The sequence below is a fragment of the Bos grunniens genome, chromosome 10 (assembly GCF_055505025.1).
Source record: "Bos grunniens cultivar Pamir isolate PY7600 chromosome 10, Bosgru_T2T1.0, whole genome shotgun sequence".
NCBI classification, from domain to species: domain Eukaryota; kingdom Metazoa; phylum Chordata; class Mammalia; order Artiodactyla; family Bovidae; genus Bos; species Bos grunniens.
Window position 1 is genome coordinate 97,144,633 of NC_141174.1, and position 25,114 is coordinate 97,169,746.

The 25,114-nt window shown below is 39.2% G+C and overlaps 1 protein-coding gene across 1 annotated transcript in view; it reads left to right on the forward strand.

The window, feature by feature from the left end:
* The window catches only part of SIMC1 (SUMO interacting motifs containing 1), an 83,696-nt gene that overhangs the window by 43,149 nt on the left and 15,433 nt on the right, over positions 1 to 25,114 (forward strand). Inside the window, exons 4-7 of the mRNA XM_086323222.1 lie at positions 181 to 250; positions 4,577 to 4,731; positions 12,235 to 12,387; positions 14,344 to 14,472. Of these exons, the coding sequence (XP_086179348.1) occupies positions 181 to 250; positions 4,577 to 4,731; positions 12,235 to 12,387; positions 14,344 to 14,472 (507 nt within the window). The remainder of the gene's footprint in view (positions 1 to 180; positions 251 to 4,576; positions 4,732 to 12,234; positions 12,388 to 14,343; positions 14,473 to 25,114) is intronic.

Below are 25,114 nucleotides of genomic sequence, written 5' to 3' on the forward strand. Positions count from 1 at the left end.
AAGAAAATGAAGTTCCACTTCCCTCAGAGACATGGGTGGGAAAGAGGGTGGGCAAGAACACTGAGGATAAGAAGAGGCTTCTTGCTTCTGTCGTCTTCTATTGTTTCTATTGTCTTCCAGATCCCATCCTTCCTTCCACTGAAATCTCCAGAATTCTAACTGCTATCACTTGACTTTCAGGCTACATCCAGCTAATGCCAAGACAGTGGAGTGGGACTGGAAGCTTCTCGCTTATGTCATGGAGGAAGAGGTAACAACAGTTTGCATGCAGAAGTCTTTTGCAGAGGAAGTTTTAACTAGAAACAAAAGTGACAGTAAATCTGGTAGTACAGTCTTTGCCATTTAGCAAGACTTCTTTTAGCTTTTACTCCACAGATCCAGACCAAAATATTTTTATTGAGACGGTATGTGCTGTCTTCCAATTCAAGATTGAATATACTCATTTATCCCTCCCCTTCTTAAGATTTCACTTAAAATAACAGTAAATGAATAGAAGTTATGAACCTATGGCACTGAAAATAAGGGGAAAGATAACAGATTTGAATGAAGACTGGAAAAGCTAAAGGAAATGTAAAAGTGATGACTGATGAAGCTAGGCAGCAAAAGCTACAGGCTAGAACACAGGCTTGCCAAAAAGGAAGGAAATCTGCCCTTTAGAACAGAGAATTTTTGGACTTCTTCTATGGGCTTTGCTGGTGGCTCAGAGGGTAAAACGTCTGCCTGCAGTGTGGGAGACCTGGGTTTGATCCCTGGGTCGGGAAGATCCCCTGGAGAAGGAAATGGCAACCCACTCCAGTACTCTTGCCTGGAGAATCCCATGGATGAAGGAGCCTGGTAGGCTGCAGTCCTACCAGAGCCTGGTAGGCTGGTATCGCAAAGAGTCGGACACGACTGAGCGACTTCGCTTTCACTTTCTTTCAGTGTAGAGTTGGTGCTCCAGAGAAAAGTCTACATCCTGACCTTTAGAGATCCCTGAGCTTAATTGCCAGCTTTCTGTCTACTTACCCAAAAGAACATGGATGGAACAAATTATTGTCAATTTAGAATTCTGTAGTCAACCAAGATATTGATCAAGTGTGAGGCTAGAATAAAGACATTTCCAGACATGTACAAGCTTGAAAAAATATTTTCAAAAAAATATACCCCATTTCATAGGTTACTTGAAGATATGAATACAAAGAATAGGGGAGAAATCAAAAGAGAAAGAGGCATAGGATCCAAAAGACACTGGATCTAATCCAGAAGTATAAGAAAGAGAAGTCCTGAGATTACCACAAATAGTAGACCTAAAGTCACTCCAGATTGGTGCAAAAAAAACACAGGGCTTTAAGAAAAGGATGATCTGGGAAATAACCACCAAGATGGTAGACGAGGACGCTCCAGGCCCTTGTTCCCCAATGGAGACACCAACTTAACAACAATATATGGACCAGAATACCTTTGTGAAAACTCTAGAAACCAGTTGAGAAGTTGCAGTACCCAGGCCAAAGCATAACCAAGAAGGGACTCCATTAAAAGGAGTAGGAACGTTTTTGGTATTTTTGTGTGTCCATGCCCTTCCCTGTACCCAGCCTAGCACAACGCTACTGGGAGGAAATCTCCCACACCCTGGCTTCCCCCTTGGGATGGAAACAAAGGAGAGAACATCAAGTCCAGTGTTCTGGCTTGTTATGGGGATAGTTTTTGTCTCACCTGACTTAGAACACTATTGAAAACCCTGGCTTAGTTTTCTGGCTGAAAAAAAAGATGAGCACTGCAGCATTTTAGAGCTTCAGAGAGTATGCATTTCCATAAACAGGTACTGGGGGAGTAAGAGACTGTCAGCTCTTGAGAAGAAACAAGGGCAAGCTGCTTGGGGAGTTAAGACAGATAAAAGCATACACACAAGCTCAGAGAAAACATCTCCAGAAAAGTTCTGAGAGCACTGAGAACCTTTAGCCAGACTGATTGTTAAGGGCCTTGCCCTGCATGAACTCAGTGCATAAAGACTGGGAAAGTTGGTTGTTTTTTTCAAATGTTTAAATCTCAAAAGAAGATTACAAGGCACACAAAGAAACAGGGAAGTGTGGACCAATCAAAAAAATGAAATAAAGTTCCAGAAAGTGACCCTAAAGAAATACAAATCTCTCAACTTCCTGAGAAAGAATTTTTTAAAACCATCTTAAAGATGCTCAAGGAGCTAAAAGAGAACACAAACAAAATGAAGGAGGAAAATGATGCATGGACAAAATGAGAATATTAAATTTTTAAACTGTAGATAATAAATATATTCTGGAGCTGAAAAGTATAATAACAGAATTGAAAATTTCTCTAGAGGAGTTCAACAACAGTCTTGATCAGGCAGGAGGAAAACATATCAGTGAACATGAAGAAAGGTCTTTGAAATCATTGAGACAGAGGATCAAAAAGAAAACTGAAGAAAATTGGTGAGCACCTGTGGGACTATGGTGCATCATTACATGTACGGACCACACGTACATTATGGGAGTTCCAGAGAAGGAATAGACGGGGGCAGAGAGCCCAATGACCAAAGAACCTCCCAACTCTGAGGAGAGAAATAGACACACAGACTCAAGAAGGTTAACACCAGTGAGGATAAACCAAGGAGACTCAAAGCAAGAAACGTTATAATCAACTGTCCAAAGTCAGACTTAAAAGCAGCAAGGAAAAAGTGAATTATCACATATAAGTGAGTCTGTATAAGTCTCTCAGCAAATTCTCAGTGAAGCCATGTAGGTCAGAAGGTAATGGGATGATGTATTCAAAGTTCTAAAAGAAAAAAGCTGTCAACCAAGAATACCATATCTGGCAAAACTTGCCTTCAAGAAATGAGAATGAGCAGCAGGAGAGAAGTGACACATCGATACAAGATCCTCAATAAGATTTCTCATCAGAAATGAGGCCAGAAGGTAGTGGGATGATATATTTGAAGTGCTAAAGAAGAAAACTCAACCAAGATTCCTGTATCCAACAAAACTGTCCCTCAAAAATGAGGGAGAGGTAAAGAAACTCCCAGATAAACAAAAGCTGAGGGATCATTCCCACTAGTCCTACTCAGCAGGAAATGCTGAAGGAAGTCCTGCAGGGTAAAATGAAACACTAAACAGTAACTTGAAGACATATGAAGAAATAGACGTTAATAAAGATAAATACATGGGCAATTATAAAAACTATTATGACAGTGATTTGTAACTCTACATTGGCTATCTATAATGTATTAAGTGACTAACACTTTTTTAAATTATTAATCTAAAAGCTAGTGTTATTTAACTTTGTAACTCCACATTGTATTTTCTACATAATTTGAAAGATTGAAAAGAACTGAAAAGAATTATTGAACCTCCCTGGTGGTCCAGTGGTTAAGAATCTGCCAGCCAATGAAGGGGACACAGGTTCCATCCCTGGGCTGGGAAGATCCCACATGCCATGGGGCAACTAAGCCCTTGTGTCACAACTACTGAGCCCATGCTCTAGAGCCTGCAAGCCATAACTACTGAAGCCCACGCGTCCTGGAGAGCATGCTCTGCAACAAGAGAAGTCGTCACCCACACATCGAAACTAGAGAGTAGCCCCCACTTGCAGCAACTGGAGAAACCCTGAGCTCAACAGTGAAGACCCAGAGTAGCCAAAACTAAATAAATCAAAAATTTTTTAAAGAATTATTAGTTTATTTTTGGTCACAATAAAGAGCTGAGCTTTTGTGTGTTATTGAAGTGAACCTGGTATAAATTCAAAGTATGATAATTTTAGAATGTTAAATGTAATCCCCATGGTAACCACAAGGACACTAGCTATAGAATGTACAGAAAAGGAAATTAGAAAAGAATGTAAGCATTTCATTACAAAAAAAAAATCAACTAAAGGCAAAAGACAATAATGTAGGAAATGAGGGACCAAAAAACTATAAGGCATTTAGAAAACAAATAGAACAAGGCCAGAATTAAGGCTCTCTTTATCAGTAAAAGGAAACCAACACATGCCTGCCTGGCTTTGGTAAGGTTCGGGTGATCACCATGTGAATTATGAGGAGACTGAGACTCGGAGCAGTAAGTTAAATAAGGAATGGGGCTGAGTTTCAAACAAATAAATCAGGTCTCTGCATCACCAAAGCCCATGCTCTTTACCTGCATTAGCTGGGCTTCAGCAATTAGGATCATTTCACCTGTAACAAAAAACCCAGCTCAGAGTTGCTTAAACAACAGACTGTACATCAGCTCATGTTACTAGAAGTTTGGCAGTGGAATGAAGATCATGGTGGTTTGACCTAGCAGCTTAGCAGTCATTTTTCTGTCTCTCTGTTCAGATATACACAGCTTAGGGCCTATCCTGAGAGTGGGGTTCATCACTGAGGTTCAGTGAGAGAAAGAGACTGACTTTTCAAGCTCTAGGATTGCCTTGTTTGCCCTCTTTTGTAATGACCTAGGTTGCTTGCTCTCTCCCACAGGCCTCTCTTTTAGATACAGACACACTTGTTGACTCATGCATCTTCCCTTGACTTGGTATTTACGAGAGCCCAGTGCTCAGTGTCCAGGAGACTGAGAGCAAATACTTATTTACTCATTTTTTTCTCCCCAAGGGACAAAACCTGCCCGGGCGAGTCTTCTTTCTGCGTTATGTAGTACAGACCCTGGAAGACGATTTCCAGCAGATCCTAAGGAAGCAGCGACAGCACCTGCAGCAAGCCATCGCAAGCACTGTGCTGTCCTGTGACAAGCAACCCCACAATGTCAGGTAATCAGCCATCTGAAGCCTGGGATGACAAGAGTCATCAAGTCCGGAGAACACAACAGGTGGATGAGATTGTCTAGTAACTAGATAATGTAACAGGGATAGTTATTATTACTATAAAAGTGAAAGTGTTAGCCGCTCAGTCATGTCTGACTCTTTGCAACCCCATGGACTCTAACCCACCAGGCTCCTCTGTCCATGGGATTCTGCAGGTAGAATACTAGAGTGGGTTGCCATTCCCTTCTCCAGGGGATCTTCCTGGCCCTGGGATCAAACCCAGGTCTGCTGCATTGCAGGCAGATATATAGACAGTCCTAGAAAAAAAAGCCTCAATACCAACTCTGTGTCAGGTGCCAAAACTTGTGTGGTTTTTCCTCCTGAGACCATCAGACTTCCTTTAATCTATTTCAGTATTGTTCAGACAGCCTCAGGAGATACAGTGGAAAACATGAACTTGTGTAAAACTTCACAGCTGCTATAAGCCTAAATTTATTTCCACCCCTGTGAGTAACCCAGGATAAACCTCATTTGTCACTACTACTTTCTGAGAACTCTTTTATGATAATAGGTTACATGGAACAAGACACAATAAGGAAGCAAACACATGTTTTTAAAAATAAAATCTGCCACTGTTTCCACTGTTTCCCCATCTATTTCCCATGAAGTGATGGGACCAGATGCCATGATCTTAGTTTTCTGAATGTTGAGCTTTAAGCCAACTTTTTCACTCTCCACTTTCACTTTCATCAGGAGGCTTTTTAGTTCCTCTTCACTTTCTGCCATAAGGGTGGTGTCATCTGCATATCTGAAGTTATTGATATTTCTCCCGGCAATCTTGATTCCAGCTTGTGCTTCTTCCAGTCCAGCGTTTCTCATGATGTACTCTGCATAGAAGTTAAATAAGCAGGGTGACAATATACAGCCTTGACGTACTCCTTTTCCTATTTGGAACCAGTCTGTTGTTCCATGTCCAGTTCTAACTGTTGCTTCCTGACCTGCATATAGGTTTCTCAAGAGGCAGGTCAGGTGGTCTGGATCCCATCTCTTTCAGAGTTTTCCACAGTTTATTGTGATCCACACAGTCAAAGGCTTTGGCATAGTCAATAAAGCAGAAATAGATTTTTTCTGGAACTCTTTTGCTTTTTCAATGATCCAGAGGATGTTGGCAGTTTGATCTCTGGTTCCTCTGCCTTTTCTAAAACCAGCTTGAACATCTGGAAGTTCACGGTTCACATATTGCTGAAGCCTGGCTTGGAGAATTTTGAGCATTACTTTACTAGCATGTGAGATGAGTGCAATTGTGCAGTGGTCTGAGCATTCTTTGGCATTGCCTTTCTTTGGGACTGGAATGAAAACTGACCTTTTCCAGTCCTGTGGCCACTGCTGAGTTTTCCAAATTTGCTGGCATATTGAGTGCAGCACTTTCACATCATCATCTTTTAGGATTTGCAATAGCTCAACTGGAATTCCATCACCACCACTAGCTTTGTTCATAGTGATGCTTTCTAAGTCCCACTTGACTTCACATTTCAGGATGTCTGGCTCTAGGTGAGTGATCACACCATCGTGATTATCTGGGTTGTGAAGATCTTTTTTGTACAATTCTTCTGTGTATTCTTGCCACCTCTTCTTAATACCTTCTGCTTCTGTTAGGTCTATACCATTTCTGTCCTTTATTGAGCCCATCTTTGCATGAAATGTTCCTTTGGTATCTCTGATTTTCTTGAAGAGATCTCTAGTCTTTCCCATTCTGTTGTTTTCCTCTATTTCTTTGCATTGATCACTGAGGAAGGCTTTCGTATCTTTCCTTGCTATTCTTTGGAACTCTGCATTCAGATGCTTACATCTTTCCTTTTCTCCTTTGCTTCTCACTTCTTTTCTTTTCACAACTACTTGTAAGGCCTCCTCAGACAGCCATTTTGCTTTTTTGCATTTCTTTTCCATGCGGATGGTCTTGATCCCTATCTCTTGTACAATGTCACGAACCTCCATCCATAGTTCATCAGGTACTGTATCTATCAGATCTAGTCCCTTAAATCTATTTCACACTTCCACTGTGTAATCATAAGGAATTTTATTTTGGTCATAGCTGAATGGTCTAGTGGTTTTCCCTGTTTCTTCAATTTAAGTCTGAATATGGCAATAAGGAGTTCATGATCTGAGCCACAGTCAGCTCCCAGTCTTGTTTTTGCTGACTGTATAGAGTTTCTCCACCTTTGGGTGCAAAGAATATAATCAGTCTGATTTCGGTGTTGACCATCTGGTGATGTCCATGTGTAGAGTCTTTTCTTGTGTTATTGGAAGAGGGTGTTTGCCATGACCAGTGCGTTCTCTTGGCAAAACTCTATTAGCCTTTGCCCTGCTTCATTCTGTATTCCAAGGCCAAATTTGCCTGTTACCCCAGGTGTTTCTTGACTTTCTACTTTTGCATCCCAGTCCCCTATAATGAAAAGGACATCTTTTTTAGGTTTCCAGTGGTCATGTATGGATGTGAGAGTTGGACTGTGAAGAAAGCTGAGTGCTGAAGAATTGATGCTGTTAAACTGTGGTGTTGGAGAATACTCTTGAGAGTCCCTTGGACTGCAAGGAGATCCAACCAGTCCATTCTAAAGGAGATCAGTCCTGGGTGTTCTTTGGAAGGACTGATGCTAAAGCTGAAACTCCAATACTTTGGCCACCTCATACGAAGAGTTGACTCATTGGAAAAGAACCTGATGCTGGGAGAGATTGGGGGTAGGAGGAGAAGGGGACGACCAAAGATGAGATGGCTGGATGGCATCACTGACTCAATGGACATGAGTTTGAGTGAACTCCTGGAGTTGGTGATGGACAGGGAGGCCTGGTGTGCTGCGATTCATGGAGTTGCAAAGGGTCGGACACGACTGAGCAACTGAACTGAACTGAACTGTTTTGAGAAATCTTTTATGATAATAGGTTACATGGAACAAGGTACAATAAGGTAGCAACACATGTTTTTTCTGTAAAATCAGGGCTAAAGCTTCTGGAAGCTTCAGAGTGGGAAACTACCATATCCTTATAAAAGTAGGGGGAAATGTGGTTTCTAGGGTAGGGATCTCAGACTAGAATTTTCATCCTTGAACTACCCCCTTCTTTTGCTTCTTTTGGAAACCGTTCTCTTCATCACTGAGATTTTTGTCAGTCATATACATTCTCGTATGTTCTTGCATATTTGTTAAGAATAGTTTTCACAGGCCAATATGGGATATTGACTTATAATTCCTTTAATTAAAAAAGAAGGACATTTTATTATGTTTTTGAGTATCAGCCAGCTGGGAAAATTGAGGGCAGAAGGAAAAGAGGGCGTCAAAGGATGAGATGGCTGGATGGCATCACCGATTCAGTGGACATGAACTTCGGCAAACTTTGGAAGATGATGAGGGCTAGGGAGGCCTGGTGTGCTGCAGTCCATGGGGTCTCAAAGAGTCACACAACTGGGCGACTGAGCAATAACAATGACAACGGCTTTTTCTCCCTAGGTTTGCCTGCTTCCATCCATTTCCATGGATGTAGCATTTTATGTAAAGTTTAAATGTTAAATTATAGGGGTAGAAAATCAGTAAGTAGAGAAACTACAAGAGCACAGGATAGCGTAACTGGGTGTAAAATTGAAAAACTTTTAAAAGAGAGTGGTGGTTAAGTCAGTCTCCATGTGGCCCCTTAAGGGATTTTCTTTTCTTTTTAACTGTGCATACAAAGAGTAATCTAGTTCTACACAATTTAGGAAATATAGTTGTCGCCAGATAACCTCACCCACATTTTCTTTTCCCACAGGGGTAACTGCTTTCAACTCTTTCATTTAAGAGATTCCTTGGATTTAACTTCTTCATGGCTGAGTAACTTGCCTGTGTTGCTGATGTTTTATTGTTCAGTTCAGTACAGTCGCTCAGTCGTGTCCAACTCTTTGCAACACCATGGACTGCAGCACACCAGGCCTCCCTGTCCATCACCAACTCCCGGACTTTACTCAAACTCGTGTCCATTGAGTTGGTGATGCCATCCAACCATCTCATCCTCTGTTGTCGCCTTCTCTTGCCTCCAATCCCTCCCAGCATCAGAGTCTTTTCAAATGAGTCAGCTCTTCACATCAGGTGGCCAAAGTATTGGAGTTTCAGCTTCAGCATCAGTCCTTCCAATGAACCCTCAGGACTGATCTCCTTTAGGATGGACTGGTTGGATCTCCTTGCTTGTCCACTGTTAGCTGTAATTGACTATTATTGACTATTGACTCCTCACCTGAAAATGAGGCGTTAGCTCTTTTTACTCTCTCCCTCTTCACACACACACACACACACACACACACACACACACTTCCCAGCCCCCACACCATAATATAGCTGAATCAGAATTTTGTTTAGATCAGTATTTGATGTTCTGATCACTATAACTGTGTGCTAGTCAGAGTTGAGCCCAGTACTAAACTTGATTACTTTTCTTTCCACTCATAACTTTTTGTTTTCCTCAGAGTTAATAATTGCCTCATTTTTAGTTTACTCCTATTCTTTTGTATATCAGAAGTCAACCACAGATTCTCTGCCGTTTGATTTAAATATCCTGTCAAGATGTTTGTTCACACTTATGAGGTTCTTCTTTAAGGTCTGTGGTAGAGTACTTTGACCTCCTTTAACCTGGATTGGCTGTCCTCTTTGCCAAGTCTCTATCATAAATGTGAAATTCCCTTCACCTGTTCCCAGTGTTGGATGTGTTTCATATCTTTTCTTTCTTGGTTTACTCCCTTGTTTTGATGGATCAGTCTCCAGTAGCTTCTTAGAAAGGTATGTGGGAAGTAAAATTTGAGTTTTTGTATGTCTGAAAATATCTTTATCTTCCACACATTGATTCATGTGAGTATAGATATTTAGGTTACAAATAACTTTTCTACAGAGTATTAAAGGAAATTTTCCAAATTTCCCACTGTCTTCTAGCTTCTTGCTGTGAAGAAGCCATAGGCTACTCTGATTACTAATTCTTTGTATGTGCTTTGATTTTTTTCTCTGGATGTTTGCAGACTCTTCTTTTTTCCCAATATACTTGTTTTAGGTCTATATTCATCTGTTATGCTGGACATTCAGTGGGCCATTTCATATCCTTCATTTCTGGAAAATAGAGTTTTCATTGCTGTTACCATATTTTTAATTTCCAAGAGCTCTTTTACTTTTTCTTTAAATGTTCCTTTTTAAACTTAGTAAATAGGAATCTGTTCTTGTCTTTTTCTTTCATGGATCTGTGTCTTTTCATATCTTTGATGTTACTAATGATAGCTTTTGTTTTTGTTACTCTTCTATATAATGTCTGTTTTCTCCAAGTTGCTCTTTTGAGGAGAGAGACGGGTTGGTTTGGGTTTTTTTGCCTTAATCTCTTCTGTTAGAATATGTCCATAGATGTTTGGAAAAATCTGGTGCTCTATTCTTGTTTAAAGGCAAAAAGCTGATGTGTTCACAGCTGATGGAAGCTCTGAGTACAGGTGAGGACTTGTCACTTCTGAAAGACAGGTGTGGGAAGATGGCGAGGATCTCTGCACTGAGCACGCGCAGGTCCACTTACCGCCCCTGTTTCTGCTTTGATGCCTTTGTTTCCCAGCTGTGCCTGATATCCTAGTCCTGTTATCCTAGAGACCCTGTTTATCTCTCCACAGAGTTAACCTGTAGTCTTCAGGGTTGGAAAAGAAGATCTAGGGGTCTAAAAGTTTCTTAAACAGATTATAAACCATTTATTTTTAAATTTACCCTCTTTTATCCTAACTTCATGGAAACCTTGTACTGCCTTTTAAATAGGATTAAATAGAATTACTCTTCTCTGCTAGTGGCTTAGGACTCAGCTTCCTCAATTCTGCCAAGTCAGTTCAAATGTATCCCTTTGCCAAAGGCATAGAGTTAGATTAAACATCATCTAAATATGACACTTGCCTGATTTACTTAGCTAATTGGTTACTCTGAATTTTGTAATCAGCATCTCTTACCTCACCCCTTCAATCAAAGGCTAGGACCTTGACAGTTACCTACAGCTAACCACACATCCATCCTCTATCACTCACTTTTACACCTTTTTGCATCCAAAGTAATTGGCATCCCAACTGTTCATTATTTTTTTTTAATGTAGTTTATTGCATCTATATGTGTTCCTATGAAGTATATATTTTTATTCTAGTTCTTTTAGCTGTTTATAAGAGTATCATGCTGTATGTAATCAATTGGTACTTTTATTTCACTTAATATTATAGTATACTAAAATTTGTCCATATTGTTACCTATCCACTGTAGCTTATTCATTTCCACTACTATATAATATTCTGTTTTGTGAAATACTCATTTTCCTTCCAGCTTCCAGATTTTTACTGTTATTATCTGCCTTCCTTTTTTTCCCTTCTTTGTGGATTTTTAAAACATTATTTACTATTAGTGAGATTTTAGAAGGCAACAAAATTAGATGTGGCCTATATGAGAAGCTTTTATCTCACAAATGCTGAGCGCCTACACCCTATATAAAGTATGACTGCACTGAACATACTCTAAACTTTGGTTCAGTTCAGTTCAGTCCCTCAGTCGTGTCTGACTCTTTGCGACCCCATGAATCACAGCACGCCAGGCCTCCCTGTCCATCACCAACTCCCGGAGTTCACTCAAACTCACGTCCATTGAGTCGGTGATGCCATCCAGCCATCTCATCCTCTGTCATCCCCTTTTCCTCCTGCCTCCAATCCCTCCCAGCATCAGAGTCTTTTCCAATGAGTCAACTCTTCGCATGAGGTGGCCAAAATACTGGAGTTTCAGCTTTAGCATCATTCCTTTCAATGAACACCCAGGACTGATCTCCTTTAGAATGGACTGGTTGGATCTCCTTGTAGTCCAAGGGACTCTCAAGAGTCTTCTCCAACACCACAGTTTAAAAGCATCAATTCTTCGGCACTCAGCTTTCTTCACAGTCCAACTCTCACATCCATACATGACCACTGGAAAAACCATAGCCTTGACTAGCAGACCTTTGTTGGCAAAGTAATGTCTCTGCTTTTGAATATGGTATCTAGGTTGGTCATAACTTTCCTTCCAAGGAGTAAGCATTTTTTAATTTCATGGCTGCAGTCACCATCTGCAGTGATTTTGGAGCCCAAAAAAATAAAGTCTGACACTTTGTTTATTAGCCTAATAATAGAAAGCCAACAAGATTGTCTAATCCAACTTTCTGCTTTGTCAAGGCATGTTCCTGGTCAGGAAGCCACAGATAGTACTCTTTAACCTTGGAGGTACCTTTCAATAATTCTAACTTAAAGAAAAATGTTGACATTTTACTTATCTTTTGTAACCTTCCTGCAATTAAATGCAGGGTTTCCATTAGACTTGTAAAATATTGAAAATAGCCTAAGGGCTCCTCTCTGTTGCCTTTAGGGAAATCTAGGTGTCTAGGAGACCATGTTAAAGTTGCAGTTCTGAGCACCCTAACAGTAAGACAGAAATTTAAACTTTTTCTTTCTTATCTTTTTCTCCATTGCAGGGATGTCATCAAGTGGTTGATCAGAGCAGTAACTGAAGACAGATTAATCCAGCCCCCAAATGAGAATCAAACCTCTCCAGGAAAAGGAATCTTGAAGACCAGCAGTAGCCACCCTTCTTCCCAACCTAACCTGACAAAGAACGCCAATCAGCTGTAAGGAGCGGACAGAAGTTATCTTTCCTAGAGCTCTGGGGTTTACTGTGTTGGAGACTAGCACCACTCTCTACAAGCAGTTTCCCCAAAATTAACAGCTCTTATAACATAGGCTGATTCTTACTAAAAACTACCTTATTTTGACTAAAGGCTAAGTTCCTAATTCCAGAGGTAAAACAAAAGCAGATACTTTCCCCCTAGATGAACAGGACTTCACTAAATGAATTCACCAGCTGAGGTGGAGCAAAAGCTGAACAACCGTGCCCTCCCCTTCCTAGATTCCCAGAGACAATACAGGATCATGGGCAGTGGGCATTCTAGCAGTCTCTAATCCTCAAGGGCCTGGGTCTCTCTCCTCCAGTCCTGGAAGAAGAACAGCAGTTCAACCTGCAGGCTCCAACAGGTTGTAACAGCAGTGGCTCAGACCAGATCAGGTCCCATTCCCTCAGCCTGCACTGGAAAGAAATTCTGGCATTTCTTCTATGGAATTAAAAGTGGTCGTGGCATTTTTGGGGAAATGCCAGGATTTCATGGGCTGGAGCTGCCCTTGTACAAGTAACCTGCTATTCTATGTCAGTTATGTTTAAAAAGCCAGTTAAACTTGATATTTCAAATACAGCATTTGTGCCTAAATTCACAGTGCTATAATTTAGTTGCACTGATCGGATTCTTAAATAAGTACTATGGATTTTAACTAATCTAGGAGACAATCGTGTATCTAAAGGGAGTATGTTTTGGAACGATGAAGCGTTTGCTTGGGCAGAGTGGGGAAGGTCCTAAAGTAGGAAAATAAGATTATGTAAGAACCCCAGGATATAGACCAAGAGAGAGGCAGACACTGTTTCTTAAGAGAAAGCTAATATAATAATAGTAATTATAAGTAGATATTAGAAGAATAAAATTAGAGTCCTTGAAAATCAATCTATCATGATCTTAACAATAGGCACTGCTGTTTACCATTAACTAGTGCCTATATGCCAGATCTGTTACTCAGCACAACTTTATGAAATAGGTGGTGTTATGTCCCCTTTTTTGAGATGAGAGAGTTTTGACTCAGAGCAGTTTAGTAATTTGTCAAAAATTGAATAGCTTGTCATTGCAGAGCCAGAATCTCATCTGACTCTGGTCTACCTATTGTGTCCCTGGCTGCAGATTTTCTGCAAACAGAGCCCCTCTTTGCCTCACAAATAACGGCGCACATTAGAAAAGGCCAGCTTCAGGTGAGGCTCACCTTCTGAGGGGCTGCTCAGATTCCTTCCTTCAGCCTGGGTCTCTCCCACAGTTAGGTCTGATGGGAGAGCGGGTCACGTTTCACCAGTTGAAATTCTGACACTGAACTTAGGTAAAGATTGTTGTAAAGGAACCAGTAACAGGAGAAAACTACGTAGTAAATTTGTATTTTCTCCTATCAAAGAAATTCAGATAATTGTTAGTCATTCTGGAGCTGTTTCTTCATCTGTAGAATATAGAATTTTTAGGTTAGATATCCTTAAAGTTCTCTAGATCCTTAAGATTATATGTTCCTAGGGACTTCCTTGGCAGTCTAGTGGTTGGGACACCATGCTTCCATTGCAGGGGCAGATTGAGGAAGATTCTAGAGGTTTGATCCCTGGTTAGGAAACTAAGATCCCACTTGCCTTGTGGCATAGCCAAATTTTTTTTTTTAATAATTAGATAAGCAACAAGAACTCTATTTTTAAAAAGATTGTATGTTTCTATTTTCAAATTTAAAAGCAGCTTGCTTTTGCAGCACAACCCCAGGTTCTGAGAGGTTGATAGTATGATCTGGCAAAAGGGATTCAGGTAGGTGAAATTGCTAATAAAAGCATGCTGATGCTTGAGTAGTTCTCCCTGACCTAGTGTGTGCTTTACAAGAGCCTTTAGTACACTGGCGGGCACCTCATCCCAGCCAGCAGGGACCCTCCCACTCATTTATGTTCTGTGTTCTGGACTCAGGATTATATGCCAGCTCCAGAGGATGCTGTCTATCGCTGTAGAGGTGGACAGGACCCCCACGTGCAGCTCCAATAAAATTGCTGAAATGATGTTTGGGTTTGTGCTGGACATTCCTGAGAGGAGTCAGAGGTGAGTCTTAGCTTTGTTTTATTTTTTGATCTGGGAACATAATTTCAAAAGAAAATTCCAAACAGTAGTTAAATTAGGAGGAAAAAAGGTAGAGAAATAGTTCTTGTCTCTTTAACCTTTGAAAGAAATAGTTTCTCAACCAACTGTTATTATTTGCAACTAAGGCATAATTTCTTAGGAAGAGGCAGGTTACCTTAAATGCAGCCCAAATTTCCTACTTTATCCATTTGTCTAATAACTTTACTCATCCCTCAAGTTTTCAGCTGTTAAGCACTACCATCTTCTCTGACCCTCAGCCAGAGAGCCTGGTATAAATGTTTACTAAAGTCTTGTTGGGTGAAATAGGCCTGTTCATATGAGGGGAAGAAGAGGTGATCCAAGAGTGACTACAGTTGTACCTGTAGAATGAGCCCAGATATCAAGAGTAAGGAATTCACTTTCTCTAAACATTAATTAGTGAAGCATTCCATTAGGAAGAGACAAAGAAATAAGAGTTCTTGGCTAGGACCAATGATTCCTCCTTTGAACCAGTAATTTTAGAATCCAAAGGAAGGAAAATAAGCTACCATGACTGTAATTTCATGAACAGTTGCTGGGACAGGAAATAACTATGGGAGAGCCTCTGTAGGGTGGTGACCCCTGAGGGAATCTCTGTCAGCTCCTTGTCTGCTTCCCACCTCATCCCCTAAGCTCCTAGTTGGTAACCAAGACTACTCTTGTACATTTCTGGTTCCTCTGTTAGAAGAAAATGTCATTCCAAATAGAATTGTAATAAAGATTTAGTTAAACTATCCTGCTAAGATTAAGACAAACATTTATTGGATCTGTACAATGTGCCAGTCATTGTTACATTAATTATCTCATGTTTGTATAAAGCTTTATAATGTTGTTCCCATTTAACAAATGAAAAAAAATACTTTAAATAGTTAAATAACTAGCCAAAGTTTACATTGCTAATCAGATTTAGAATCCAGATTTAAACCTAGGACTTCCTAATTGCAAGGTCAGTTCAAAGAAGGCAGTACGTTACAATGGTCAGCCAGAAGGAAGCATTCATAAAATCACGCTTGCTGTATCGCTTCGTTAGTATTTCATTTGGATCCAGTGCCCATACTGTTTATTTATTTATGCCCAGATTCTAGTGAGAGATGGGAAATCTAAGGAGTGGGTAACTGTAAACAAATTTAAACTAAACATAGACAAAAATAGTTTAAATGAAACCTGGTCCTAATTTAAAACTTTTCAGGAAGGGAAAATTTGCAACCACCCCAAATTATACTGGAAGATACTTTATATGGCCTTACCTTTTAATCTTTTAAAGTTTATGTATAGTTTACATGCAGTTAAATGATATAAACTAATTTACATAGGTATCATTCCAAAGTTCTGACAAAAGTATAACTTATATGACCTATTATTTTCCAGTGGCTCATTGATAGTGGTAGAAATCGTGCAGCCTTGCTGAATTCAGTTATTCTAGTAGGAATTTTCTGTGATTTCCTTAGAATTTTCTATATACACAATATATATTGTCTGCAAATAAAAAGTTTAATCTCTTCCTTTCCAATCTGTATGCCTTTTCCTTCTTTGTCTTACCCTATTGCAAGGGCTGATACCTCTAATAGAATGTTGGAGAAGTGATAAGAACAGACATCCTTGCCTTATTCCTGATCTTAGAGGAAAAATATTCAGTCTTTGACCATTAAGTATAATATTAGCTGTGGATGTTTCATAGGTAGCCATTGTCAGATTGAGGAGGCCTCCTTCTTTGTCTAAGATATTCAGTGTTTTGTGAAGAATAGGTATTTGAATTTATAAAATGTATTTTGTTCACCTTTTGAAATAATCATAGTTTTTCCTCCCTCATTCCATTGATATGATGAATTACATTGATTGATTTCTTCGTATTATAACCAACCTTGCATTCCTGGAATAAAAAACCCTACTTGATTGTGATATAATATTCTTTTCTATTGACAGATTCAATTTGCTAATATTTTGTTATGGGCTTTTTCATCTGTGTTTACTAGAGATGGTAATTTTATTTTTGTATAATGTCCAACTTCACTTATATTTAAAGAAATGCATAAAAAAAATAAATGTAAATTAAAACTACACTGAGATACTATTTCTAACCTATACAAATAGTAAAAATTTTAAAGTACTATAAAACACGCTGTTAGTGAAGGTTTGAGAAAGCAGGTAGGTGCCCATACATTGCTGGTGGTAATGAAAAGTGGTACAAGCATTATGGCTGGTGGGGGGCGGGGGTGTGTGTGGTGGAATTTTACAGTATCTAACAAAACTAAATGTACATTACCTCTTGACCCAGAAAAATCATGTGTAGGAATTTATCCTAAAGATACATGTTTAACAGTATGAAAATACATATGCAAAAGGATATTCACAACAGCATGTTTGTAATTGCAAAATACTAAAAACAACCCAAATTCCCATACATACGACAGTGGTTGAATGTCTGTGGTACATCTACACAATGAAGATGTAGCTATAAAAAAGTAAATATTAAAAATAGCATAATTTTTATGAACTGTTTTCCAAAATATATTGTTAAGTAAACCAAAGCAAAATACATAGAGTATGCATAATAAATACACATATAAGAAGGAGAACATTTTTAATATACATGATTATAATTGTAAAAAAAAAAAAGAAGAAGAAGCAAAGTTAAGATAAATGCAGACCAATCGAATTGTTTACATACAAGGGTAGATGGGCTGGAAAGGAGCTAGGGTGCTGGGCTGGAGTGATAATGACCTTAATAGTGGTATTGATAGTATAGTACTTCCTGAATATACTTCTTTGTATAGTTATAACTTTTAGACTTTTAGAACCATGTTATTGTTTTATATACTCAAAAAAGAAAAATAAATCAGTAAGGAAGTTGGAGGAGAGCCTAACAAACAATACAAACAGAAATTAACCTGTGTTGTAAATGAATTATTATTCATTTAAATGGGGCTGAGGGGTGAGGGTTGGGGGGAGGACAAGCCCAAGCAACTTTTTTTTCAAATTACTTTATATTTTTAAATAAAGATTCACAGGAAGTTGCAAAAACTAGTAAGAGCGGTCCTCTATACCCTTCACTTACTATCCCCTAGTGGTTACATCTTGCATAACTGTAACAATATCACACACACAAAATTGACATTGGTATAATCTACAGAACATATTCAAATTTCACCCAGATTGCACTCATCATATGTAGTTCTAAGCAGTTTTATCACATGTGTAGCTTCATATAATCACCAAGGCAATCAACATATGCAGAACTGTTCCATCACCACAAAGATCCCTGCTGCTGCTGCTAAGTCGCTTCAGTTGTGTCCAACTCCGTGCGACCCCCAGACGGCAGCCCACCAGGCTCTGCCGTCCCTAGGATTCTCCAGGCAAGAACACTGGAGTGGGTTGCCATTTCCTTCTCCAATGCATGAAAGTGAAAAGTGAAAGTGAAGTTGCTCAGTCGTGTCCGACTCTTCGCGACCCCATGGACTGCAGCCCACCAGGCTCCTCTGTCCATGGGATTTTCCAGGCAAGAGTACTGGAGTGGGTTGCATTGCCTTCTCCACAAAGATCCCTAGTACTACCCTTTTACAATAACTATTCGTCTTCCCCAGCCCATCCAAGTAAGTTAAAACGTAGTATTTGGACTAAATACCCTGAGGCTAAAGACAAAAAATGAAGTGTAAATAAATATTAAACTCTAGTTAGTAAATTTCTCTTTCACAGAAAGTATTAACAATTCAAAAACTATCTTATGTGTATTCTAGGATTAAACACTTAAATGTATTGTGGATAATGAGAGCCAAGTTTCTCAGTCAGAGAAGGGAGTTACACATATGAAAAGGAGAAAGGATAGAAGGAACCCTGTGGATTTGGAGGCATCAATATGAACTTGTGGTTCCTAATAAATAGATATAGGAATAAATGTAGATGTGTCAGCATTTATATATATATTATATGTGTGTGTGTGCATTCATACATTTCTTTCCTACCTCTACCCACTAAGAGAGCTTAGGAACAACTACACCCTAGTAGCAATGAGCAGACCTAGTACTCAGATCTTTGTTTCTAAATTCTAGTTTACACTAAAAGGAACCAGTTTGTTAAGACATGCCCGATTCCAGACCTGAGATAAAGTATAAAATGAGCCTAGAACATCTTTATAATGAGGAAATGAGGAAATATTCAAGGAATGTTCAGAACATGACAAAAGAAGCTTAAAGATCTTCCACTGGCTAAATCTGAGATAATTTGAGTATCAAAATAAATATTGACAGTAAAAGACTACAAACTGTTGTGTAGAATAATAACCCATGATTCTAATACTGATAGGAAGGAAGAGAAAGGACTCTCTTCCTTATAGTAGAAAGCCAGCTAATAAATATAAGAAGAAATGATAATCTGGGGGGAAAATACCATTTGGCATGCATCATAATAAGAATGAATTCAGGTATGACAGGGTACTAAAATGATGGAATTTGTGGCATACCAAAATATTTGCATAGTCTGAAAGTATATTCTCACAAGATATTAATTATGAAGTGAAAACTAACTTTACTATGGAGTCAAGTAATCAGAGTTAACACCAGCAGTGGGGCAAACGGACATCATATGCTCCTTGATAGGATGCACACAACATTTTTGCAGTCCTCTTGCCGAAAAATGCATAACCTCCATCAAATCATGGATAAATATCAGAGAAATCCCCAATGAGAAATGTTCTATGCAAAAAACTGAACTGCACTTTTCCAAAATGTCAGTGTCATAAAAGACAAAGCAAGAATGAGGAATTGTTCCAGATCAAAGGACACTGAAAAAAACAGGCAACTGAATGCAGTGTATAACCTGCAATTTTCTTTTGCTATTAATAGCAACATGAGGACAATGAAAAGAATCTGATTAAAGTCTATGGTTAATATAATACTGTTGCATTAAGATTAATTTTCTGGTTTTTTTTTTTTTTTTGTCATTGTACTTGGTTACCTTAGAAAATGTTCTTGTTTTTAGGAATTATACACTGAAGAACTTTTTCACTTAGTGTAGTTCTCTTGGGATTCATTCAGGTTGTGGTATCTTTTTTTATTGCTGAATAGTATTCCATGGTGTGGGTATACCTTTGGTATTTTTTTTAAACCATTTTACCCATTGAAGGATATCTGTGTTGCTTCCAATTTGGGACTATTATGAATAAAGCTTTTATAAACATTCATGTACGAATTTTTGAATAAACATAAATCTTCATTTCTCTGGAATAAATGTCAAGGAGTGCAATTTTTGCTTTATATGTTGTTTGTTAGTTACTCAGTCGTGTCTGATTTTTCACGCTCCTGTGTACCATAGCCTACCAGGCTCCTCTGTCCATGGGATTCTCTGGACAAGAATACTGGAGTGAATTGCCATTTCCTTCTCCATTGCGTTATATGCTGCTGCTAAGTCGCTTCAGTTGTGTCCGACTCTGTGCGACCCCATAGACTGAAGCCCACCGGGCTCCCCCATCCCTGGGATTCTCTAAGCAAGAACAATGGAGTGGGCCGCCATTTCCTTCTCCAATGCGTGAAAGGGAAAAGTGAAAGTGAAGTCACTCAGTCGTGTCCAACTCTTAGCGACCCCATGGACTACAGCCTACCAGGCTCCGCCGTCCATAGGATTTTGCAGGCAACAGTACTAGAGTGAGGTGCCATTGCCTTCTCCATTGCATTATATAGTAGCTACTTACTTAGTTTTTTTTAAGAAACTGCCAAACTGTTTCTTTTAGTGGCTTTACCATTTTACATTCTCCCCAGCAGTATGAATGATCCAATTTCTCTGCATCCTAACCAGCATTTGGTGTTGTTAAAACAATTTTTAATTTTTTTAGCTATTCTGATAAGTGTATGATGGTATCTCGTGATTTTCATTTTCATTTCTTTAATCAATAATGAAGTTGAGTATCTTTCTGTGTGCTTAATTGCCATCTGTATAACGTCTTTGCTAAAATATTTCTTTTCTCATGTTCTTAACAGGGTTTTTGCTTTTTCCTGTTTTCAGAGTCTTTATATATTCTAGATATAATCCTTTTCAGATCTGTAGTTTGCAAATATTTTCTCCCATTCTGTAGTTTGTCTTTTCATCCTCTTTAACAAGATCTTTCACAGAGCACGTTTTAAATTTTGATGTAATCTGTCTTATCAGATTTTCTTTTACGGAAAATGCTCTCATGCCAAAGATTCCTTGGGATTGTCTGTGTAGACCGTCATGTCATCTGCAAGTAGGGAAAGTTTTAGTTCTTTCTTTCCAATCAGTATGCCTTTTATTGCCTTACTACACTGACTAGAACTTCCAATATTATGTTGAATAGCAATGGCAAAAGCAGACATCTTTGCTTTGGTTATGATCCAGGAGAGAGCAGACATCTTTGATTTGTTCATGATTTAGGGAAAAGCATTCAGTTCATTAATTAATTATTGATTAATTAAAATATCAGTTCATGATTAATTATGATGCTAGCTCTAGGACTTTTTTTGTAGATGTTCATTAATAAGTTGAAGAATTTCCCTTCTATTCCTTGTTTTCTGTTTTTATCGTGAGTTGGTATTAAATTTTATCAAATGCTTTTTCAGAGATGTTTTATTTTTTTAATGGTTGCTCTTGGAATTACAATATGCGTTCTTATTAGAGTCTACCTTGAATTAATACTGTATCATAACATGTAATGTTAAAATCTTAATAGCCATCTTTTCATTTATCCACTCCTGTCCACTGTTTGTGCTATTGTTGTCATGCATTTTACTCTGGGATGGAATCATGTTTTTGCTTTAAACAGTTGTTTTTAAAAGAAATTCAGGGATGCGGGTGGGGAACACTCTTTGTTCCGCCTATCTATGATATTGTAACCTATAATAACGAATATATTTATAAAGGAAGTAAGTGTTAGTCCTCAGTCATGTCTGACTCTTTGTAGCCTGCCAGGCTCCTCTGTCCATGGAATTCTCCAGGCAAGAATACTGAAGTGGGTTGCCATTCCCTTTTCCAGGGGATATTCCTGACCCAGGGATTAAACCTGGGTCTCCCACATTGCAGGCAGATTCTTCACCATCCAAGCTTGTATGTGTGTGGGTTTGAGAGAGACCTTCGTCCTGTTCCCGGCTCTTTGGGAGTTTTTTAAGTGATAAGAGTAATTAATAAAGTTATCTTTTGTTCTGTTAATGAGGTATCTCTCAGAAAACCACTTGGTGACCTGAAAGTTGGGGGCTGGTTGCCAGGGGAACCGTGTGATTAAAGAGTGGAACTCTCCGTTCCAGCTCTCCACTGCCCTCCCTCTTCCCATACCATCCCCTCCTGAAGGGAAGGGACAGGGGCTGGAGGTTGAGTTCAGTTACCAGTGGTCACTGATTTAATCAGCCATGCCTGTCTGATGCAGCTTCCTTGAAAATCCCAAAGGACTAGGTCCAGAGAGCCTCCAGGTTGGTAAATAGGTGGAGATTGCCTGTAGAGTGATGCACCCAGAGAGCATGGAAGTGCCTTACCTTTGCCCCGCGCCTTATACATCTCTTCCATTGGGCTGTTCTTGAGTTATACCTTTTATAATAAACTGGTAACCTAGTAAGCAAAGAGTTTGAGTTCTGCAAGCCGCTGTAGCAAATTAATCAAAGCTAAGTGGGTGTCCTGGGAACCTCCCATCTATAGCTACACGGTTCAGAAGCACACAGGTTGACAACCTGGACTTTCGGTTGGCATCTAGAGAGAGAGTGCGAGGGCAGCCTTGTAGGACTGAGCCCTTAACCTGCGGAATCTGATGCTTTAGTATTAAAATCGAGTTAATTGGTTAGTGTTGCTGGAAAAAACACATGTCAGATCCACACGGTTACCATTTTTGGCGTTCTTTCTTTCTTGACTATCCAAGTTCCATTTGGTATTATTTCTCTTCCACGTAAAGAAGAGAAATATTAATTTCTTCTCTTCTTTTAATAGTTTTTGTACTGCAAGTCTACTTGTAATGCGTTCTTTCAGCTTTTATCGGTATATGTTATCTCACCATATATGAATAGTGTTTTTACTTGATATGAATTCTGGATTGATAGGTGCTTTTCCTTAGTTTAAAGCTGTTCACTTTCTTCTGGCTTGCTACTGGGAAGTCATTAGAATTTCTTACTGTTGCTCCCTTTTATGTCACGTGTCTTTTTTCCTCTGGCTGCTGCTCTTTTTTTTCCGTCTCCTTGATTATGGTAACTAGTTGTAGTTTCCATTATGTTTACCCTGCTTGGGGTTTATTGAGATTCTTGAATCTGTGAGTTGATATTTTTGATCAAAGTTTGAAATATCTTGGGCATTTTTAAAAAATTTTTTGGCCTGAATTCTCATCTTCTGGGAATTCGAGTATATATATGCTAGGCTGTGTCTCACTGTTCCACAGAACATTACGGCTCTGTGTTTTCTGCTTTTGTTTTTTGTTTGTTTTATTTTGTTTTGACTTGTCTTTTTTTCTCTCTCTGTTGCACTTCCTCCTCCTTGATTTTTCTTTTCTTTTGTGGTGCCTAATTTGTTGGTAAGCCTATCCAGTGGATTTTTTTTTTTAATTTCAGATATTATATCTTTCAGAACAAGAGCTTCCATTTGGTTCATCCTTAGAGTGTCCATTTCTCTCTGCTGAGAGTCCCCATCTATTCATTTATGTATCTTGGTTAGTTGGTTGGTTGGTTGGTTAATCTTAAGCATATTTATAACAGCTGTTCTAAAGTCCTTGTCTACTAATTCCAACATTTGTGCCATCTATTGGTCTGTTTCTGTGGGCATTTTGATCCTGGTTATGGATTCATTTTCCTGTTTTTTCCCTTGTCTAGTAATTTTTTTATTGTATGCCTAACATTGTGAATGGTCCGTTGTTGAGAATCTGAAATTTGCTGACTTCCTTTAAAGAGTATTGACTTTCAATCTGGCAGATAGTGATTTCTTAGCAGATTAGCTTTCTCCTTTTGAAGCTTGTTTCTAGGAATTATAAGGATAATCTAAAGCAGCCTTTCTTAAGAGACTAATGTCCTGTAGCTTAGTCTTCTGGGGTTGCATCCGAATGCCCAACATGTAATGAGATTTCTCTTCTAGTTCATTGAAACCCCATCTCTCTCAACACTGGGCACTTTCCCGAATCCCCACTCCTCTCATAGCCCTCACTAATTGTTCTCTCCCAGGCTTTGGCTATCTTCCTGTCCATGTGCCAAGGAGGACCGTTACAGATATTCCAGCCACCTCAGCTCCCCTGACCCCCAGTCTCTGCTCTGCCCGACAAATCCACTGCTTTCTGTTTAGGACCCATACTTTCCTTGGCCTTAGGTAGAAAGTGCCCCCAGCAGGAAATCTAGGGTAAACACGGGGTTCACCACCTTTGTTTCCCTTTCTCTCAAGAACAGTAGTCATTTGCAGTAGCTTATCCAATGCCTGAAAATAGTTATTTCATATATTTTGTTCAGGTTTACAATTGTTGATAAAAGGAGAGTCAATCCAATACCAGATATACTTGTTAAGGCTGGATCTGGAAGTTAGCCTTCCTCTCTGTCTTGTTTTTAAAATTTGAATTTGAATTGCTATAGATAATTGTACCTCCATTTCCTACTATGTCCAACACATTAAAATTACTTTCTTGTCCTTTGTATATTTCTGGGTTTGCCATATTGGATTATAAAACCAGGACAAGTGCAGGCTCTGGAGTCAAAACTGGAAGAGAAAATACAGTTTGGAATTAAAAGTTATTGAATAGATCAACTGTCTGTAAAAGTCATATACCAAATGCAGAGTAGAAATTAGACTTTAAAAGAATTTGGAGAATATCTTATGAATGTAATAATTTGGAGTCCTTTGTATTAAAGAAAATTTGTCAGAGAATGTATAGAATGGTACTAAAAAATACATTAAAGAGATCAAATGGATTTTCATAAATATTTTAGACTTTTTTTATACTTTAGAATGGTAAGCAAAGGTTTTAAAATTATTTATTCTGCTTTTTAAAATTTTGCTTTTACACTAATAACACGTGTCTGGTGGAACAGCAAAAGGAAAGGGAAGAAGAAAATAAAAATGAATAGATACTTTGTTATTTATCATTGTTATAAGCGGCAGTGGCACCAAGAGTCCCCTATTTTTCCAAATGTTGCCCCACTGCAAAGGGACAGCTGTAGAAGAAAGAACCCTGCTATCTGGGGCAGGTTCTATTGCTGCCGTCTCCTTGTCTGCTCCCTGCCTACTCCTCAGAAACTGCTCTGATGCGCAGACCTGGCAAGAACCATCAACCAAACCTGCAGGCAAAAGCCCTTAGGCAGTCCAGGGATGCACCCTGTGCATCTGAGATTCATCAGAGTCTGGGAGGGAAGCCCACACTGCGTTTAGAACAGTGAGTGGGATTCACCTTCCCGAAGCTCAGCCCTTGTTTTACAGCTCTCCCTCTCAGAAGCCTCTGAGTGTGCTCCAGCCCACCCTCGCTGGCCAAGTCCCTTGGGGACTCCTCGGTCCTAGACGCTTGAAGTTGAAGAAGGCTGTGGTGCCCCAGATGTGTGTATCTCTTGGCCTCTCGCTTTTCGCCATGTGTGTCCTGGCATTGGAGCGCCTCTTACCTTGGGCCTTCCTTACTCCCCTAGCTCACTGCCGCCCG